At 32.8% G+C, this 6119-nt stretch overlaps 1 protein-coding gene across 1 annotated transcript in view; it reads left to right on the top strand.

Moving 5' to 3' along the window:
- Positions 1 to 6119, top strand: part of LOC106881592 (uncharacterized) — a 158543-nt gene that overhangs the window by 92378 nt on the left and 60046 nt on the right. Inside the window, exons 51-52 of the mRNA XM_052977128.1 lie at positions 962 to 991; positions 1377 to 1412. Coding sequence (XP_052833088.1) covers positions 962 to 991; positions 1377 to 1412 — 66 coding nt within the window. The remainder of the gene's footprint in view (positions 1 to 961; positions 992 to 1376; positions 1413 to 6119) is intronic.

Here is a 6119-nt window from a genome sequence, read left to right as displayed (position 1 = left end):
TACATTAAACGGATATTTGTCCTCATCTTGTTTGTTGTTAACACAACATTTCGGCTGATATACCCTCCAGCCTTCATCAGGTGTCTTGGGGAAATTTCGAACCTAGGTTCTCATTCCTAAGGTATTTTTCTATGTTATTATTATTATTATTATTATTATTATTATTATTATTATTATTATTATTATTATTATTGTTGTTGTTGTTGTTGTTGTTGTTCAGGAGTCAAACTCGGAATCTTGGGGTCAGTAGCCCGCGCTCTTAACCACTATACCCACAGGCATATGGCATAGTGGTTAAGAGCGCCTGCTCCTAACCCCAAGATTCCGAGTTCGATTCCTAAACAACAATAATAATGATAATAATAATAACAATAATAATAATAATAATAATGATAATAATAATAACACCATCAACATCGAAAAATACCTTAGGAATGAGAACCTAGGTTTGAAATTTCCCCAAGACACCTGAAGAAGCCTGGAGGGTATATCAGCCGAAACGTGTTAAAAACAAACAAGATGAGGACAAATATCCGTCAGATGTAAATAATGATGTTGCAGTTGTTACTTTACAGAGCGGTGTTTATGCTGAATACCAGTAGCTAGTGTATGAGAATGAATATCTGGTGAGAAGAGAGGCTTGACAAGTGGACAGGGTGTTATGTCGTCATCTTGGTGAAGATCTTTCTACGTGAGGTTAAAGAGGCATAACTGCTAAATGGCCAAGAAAGCCCTCTATGAATCCCCTAACCCCTCTGCAATCTTCTGTATTTTCCATGCACCTCAGTCTATAAATATGATTTGGTGCAAAACTGCATGGAATTTTGCATTAATCTTAACAGCACCATCTTTCAAATGCTGCGTATTACTACAACGCTATATACTGAATTATTTTTGTAACATTTATCAGCTTAAATGTTGTACAACAGGAAGTAAATGAATATTAATTCTTTGATTACAGGTTTCACTGGGTCAAAAGGTCTTCAAACTGGTAAGAAAATTTTTATATCAGCAAATAAGATGTTTTTATATTCTATCTATATGTAATTATTATAACTATAATTTAAGTCCGCCTTTTTGGATCAGTTTTTGTATGAAACGATATGATTTTTTCCCATTCATAAATTTCTAGCACATATATTCAGATATTTAACAACAAAACAATAACTTCTGTTTCATTCATCTTTGCAATGCACAGTCCTAATGGTTTGGTCTGCAAATCTTGGAAAAAATCTCTAAATAAATATGGTATATTCTTTTCTAAATCACTGTTATTTATTTAATTAAATCAAACATATGACATATTGAAGAATAGTATTTGCTATTAACAATACAAAAGCAACATATAATGCAAATAAACTGCCATTTTCTTGCAGGACCAAGTGTATCTGGCATATCTCTCACTCCATCAGGTAAGTAGAGTTCTACTGTATGTTTAGTGAATGTAATTCGTTATTATATGACAGAATATTTAGTTATTCATGAAGTGGTTTGAAATAATTATGAATAACGTATGAAGCTATTTCTCATCGAAAACATTCAACCTGAGTGGGTTTACTAGTGCTAAAATGCTTACATATGGAGTTGAAACTATATTATTATTCCTATATAAACTACCGTATATATACACAGACATGCAAGAAGTAAATAGACACCTTTAATTTTCAAATTTTTTTATTTAATACGCAAAGCGAACAATTGAAATGTAATCGATTGGTAGGACTACATACTTTAGTATTTAGTTGACATTCCCTTTGTAGTTTTTAATTCAGAAACTCTTTTTGGCATTGAACTGATGAGCTTTGTGATTGCCTCTTGTGGAATTTCTGCCCACTTTTCACGCAACAATTCATCTTTAGATTAGGTTTCTGTCGAGTTTTTCGTATAGCTCTATCTAGTATGCTCCATAGATTTTCAATTGGGTTCATGTCAGGAGATTGGTTCGGCCAAGGAAGCTTTTTGATCCCATTTTCAGTCAGCCATTGTTGATTCCTTTTCGCTGTGTGGCATGGAGCCCCATTTTCCATGAATAAAAACTCATTTTTCGTTTTGTTATCATGTGAATACATCGGAAGTAGTCCTTGCTTAAGTATTTCGATGTATTTTTCAGAGTTTATGGTTCCAACACATTCAATCAGCTCAGAACGACCATTGCTGGTGACAGTTCCCCATGCCATTACAGAGATACCACCATGTTTCACAGTTGGTTGGAGTCGTTTCAAATCAAATTCTTGATTAGGAAGCCTCCAGACCCAAACACATCCACTGTCTGAAAATAATGCAAATCTGGATTTATCTGAGAAAATCGCTCTATCCTAAAATGGACTGGATTTTTCTGACATCTCCTTAGCCCATTTCTTTCTTTTCATGATATTAATTGGTTGAAGGAGAGGTTTTCTTCTAGCTGCTCGTCCATAATACCCAAGCTTATGCAGATATGTAACACACTTTCTTGGACTAACTTCTAGCTGTTTTGCAATGTCAGAAGTCTTTGAACGGAGTTTGTTTTCCACAATTCTCTTCAAACAGCAAAGCTTTCTTTTTGAGGGCCCAGGTTGGCCAAGACAAGAATCTGTTGATTCTTTTCCTTGGCTTTTGAATTGCACTATAATTCTATTAACAGTAGCAAGAGGAATTCGAAGATTTTCAGCAATTTTTCACTGGCTAAGACCAGCCTCAGATTACCCAACAATACAACATCTTTGGAAATCTGACAGTTCTGCTAAATTTTTTGTGCGTGGCATGGTTACTCTTCACAAATGTTTAATATAATAGCACCTGGAATAAAAAAGAATAATTACATTGTAAATTCTACATCGCTGAAAGCATATTAAGACACTTAGATCAGAAATTTTGAAAATTAAAGGTGTCTATTTACTTCCTCCATGTCTGTGTAATTTGAGAGAGGGAGAAAATGGAAGTGAATTAGGAAGAACTTTCAAGCAATTTATGAAAGCAATTAACAGGGAAGATAAACAGTCAGTCAGAGTTTTCTGAAACAAATGCAACATAATGGATATTGTGAATAATATATGAGCCATGGGATAAAATGAAACCTTCAACTTTGGATAGTGCTTGGAAAAGCATATGGCCAGACTGTATCCATAACATTACAAATTTTTCTCAACCACAAAGCCCATATCAAATTCCAAAAGATATCATGACACTTGCAAAGGATGTAGGATTTAAGTCATAGAGAATGAGATTATTAAGTTGTTAGATTCCTTGAGAGAAAGTTTATCAAATGAAGACCTGATACTGTTAGAAAAAGTAAAAGTTGAGAATACAGAGGACACAAGTTCCACCTACACCACTTAAATTGACTATAAAAATCATTGCCTAAGGGTTGGCACTTATAGAGGAAGTCTCTGCAGGTTTTTGCTAATCATGAACGTAACATACAGATTACAGGAGGGCATTATAATGAGCTCAGTTCTTATACTGGGCTGTACAAAGAGATGATGCATCATAAGCAACAAACGACTTTGGATAAGTTCTTCACCCATCAAAGCTGTCAGTGATGATAATGCACTCTAAGGTAGCAACTGTTGTCCCTTACTCTCCTAGTAACACTCATTCGACCACCACCCCTCACACAGTAGTCAACATCTTTTGTGGTAAGAATGCACTCTTACAATATGATGATTCTTATTAACTCCCTGACATATTCCTCTTTAAATGATTTTGTGTTTTTATGTATTTATATTGCACCATGTTTAGAAATAGTAATTTTCGTGTAAAAAGGTGATCATGTTGCTTGCTCTTTGTTGGTTTCCTGTGCTTCCTTTTTCACCCTTTTTAGAAAAAGTCCATAGGAACACAGTTTCATTTGATAATATGATAATATGTGTTGTATCTTGGCTGGCAGGAGACAATTTGATAATAATTTGTTCTACTTCACTTCTTTCGTTTCTTATTAGTCAAATAGTTAACAATATAACTGCATGATTAATCATTTGGTCAATTGATTATCTGATTTGTCAGAGTTCAGGTCTAACTCACTGTGTCATTGAGAGGAAAACTAGAATGATGAAGGCATGTTTTTGATTATGGCATGGTAAATAACAAAGAAAAAAAACTCTGACAAACAACATGAGTAATTGAATAATCAAACAATCAACCACACATTTGATTAGTTAATTATTCAGATGATTAAATTATTGACAAATAATAACAAAAAGAAGTGAATTAGGATGGGTACATGTACCTTTCATTGGAAACTGACCTCTCATAAGATAGAAAACCATCTGATTAAACATGCAAAACAAATTCCCAAATAAAATACAAGAACATGTATGTGTGTGTCTTGCAGAAGATGGAGCTGGGAAAACCATAGTTTAAATGAACACTCAACATACATATAGTTAGAGCGGGTATGTTTATCAGTAGCTAAGTAAAGACCCTATGGAGAGCTCATTCACTTCACAGGTCCAATCGTAACCATGACTAGGGAAATTCAGATCATAAAGGATATAATCTTTGTGTACACACATATATATATATATATATATATTCTCCAAATAGATTGGGTAGTTGTCTATGTCTAGTACCATATTTTATAGTTTTTGTGTGTGTATGTCTGTATGGGGTTGCAGGTTTAATTTCAGTTTGGAATAGATTGATAGTTGAGCAAGAACATGGTCATTATCAAATCTGATGGATGACCGTAAGCAAGTAGCAATGGCAGAACATGAAATAGAGATTAGGAAAGTTTAAATGAGATGCTTTCAATCATACTAGAAACCCACTGGAAACAGCAAGGAAGGTGTGAATAAAGTCTCACAATTTTTAAGCAAGTGTTGGATAGTCATGAATCTTTAGATTGTCACTGGACTCTACTGTCCAAAAAGGTATCTGCAAATTTGGAGGATAATTTACAGGAATTTCATCATTAGATGATGGAAAGTTGTATTTAAAATAAAATAAAAGAGCATTTGTTCTTAACATCATGGATTACTGGTTTGTAAAATTGATTTTGAAATTTCTCTCTCATTTCATGTGTTACTTTTTCCAACGACACTAATTTATACTCTCTCTTTCTATTTCTCATTGTCTTTCTCTGTCTCATTCTCTCTTTTTATTCTCCCCCTCTCTCTCACTTAAATTTCCATTTAGAAAAAAGTAATATTCAAGTTTTAGTGAGTAAAATAAATGAAGCTACTCTGTAAATTTGTGAGACATCAATTTATGTATTTAATAACAAATGAATGCCTACGATTTAAGTTTACTTTACAATAAACAGCCCTTAAAGTATTAGTTTAAAAATCTGAGAAAACATGCATGTGGAAATAAACATGCTAAAACTTGTAAGTAACCATCTTATTTATTTAATCAAATCTCTAATATCATTTAAAAATGAACAAATGTCACATTAAAGATTTCTATTAGTAAGAGTCAAAGAAATTATAATACAAATATATTGATACCTTTTTGCAGTTCCCAGAATACCTGACCCATCTGTTTACTGTAACAGATACATTAAGCTCCATTGTATGTTTATTCATTATAATGAAAAAGTACTACAAATGAAATTAGTTATTCTCTCAAAAAATTTTAGGTTTTCATCAAATGGTTTATTCATATTTTGTACTAGTTCACAAATCCCATTTAGTATTATATATGTATTCATCTCGATGAATTAATAAATAGCAGCCTATCAGCTGCATTTCAGATTATATATAGAATCATTCAGCCACATTACCCCACCCCATCTCCACATCAAATTTCTTTCACATTTGGTTTGTGCCTATCTGCTAGACATAATAGTCCTTTTGTGTTCATTGTGTTTGAGACCTGTCTTGCATTATCTTACATTTTTTTAGTTTGAAATAGGCAAATGGTTTGTACTGTATAAAATGTTTATACACATAGGGTTTATTCTTGGTTTGTCACTTTGAAACAATGAGGTAAACATGAACTCAGACAATCTAGATGATTGATTGATCAAATAATTAATCAAGCAGCTGATTAGGTGGTTAGAAAATTGATAACCAGTGACTAATAATTATAAAAAGGAGTGAATATATATATATATAAATTGTAAATCCCAAAAATAACAATAAATTGTAAATTTTTTGGATTTACAATTTATTCTTTCACCGCAACCACTAGCTGGAATA

This window comes from Octopus bimaculoides, chromosome 27 (assembly GCF_001194135.2).
Source record: "Octopus bimaculoides isolate UCB-OBI-ISO-001 chromosome 27, ASM119413v2, whole genome shotgun sequence".
NCBI classification, from domain to species: domain Eukaryota; kingdom Metazoa; phylum Mollusca; class Cephalopoda; order Octopoda; family Octopodidae; genus Octopus; species Octopus bimaculoides.
The sequence above is the reverse complement of the archived record's forward strand: the minus strand, read 5'-3'. Positions and strand labels throughout refer to the sequence as shown.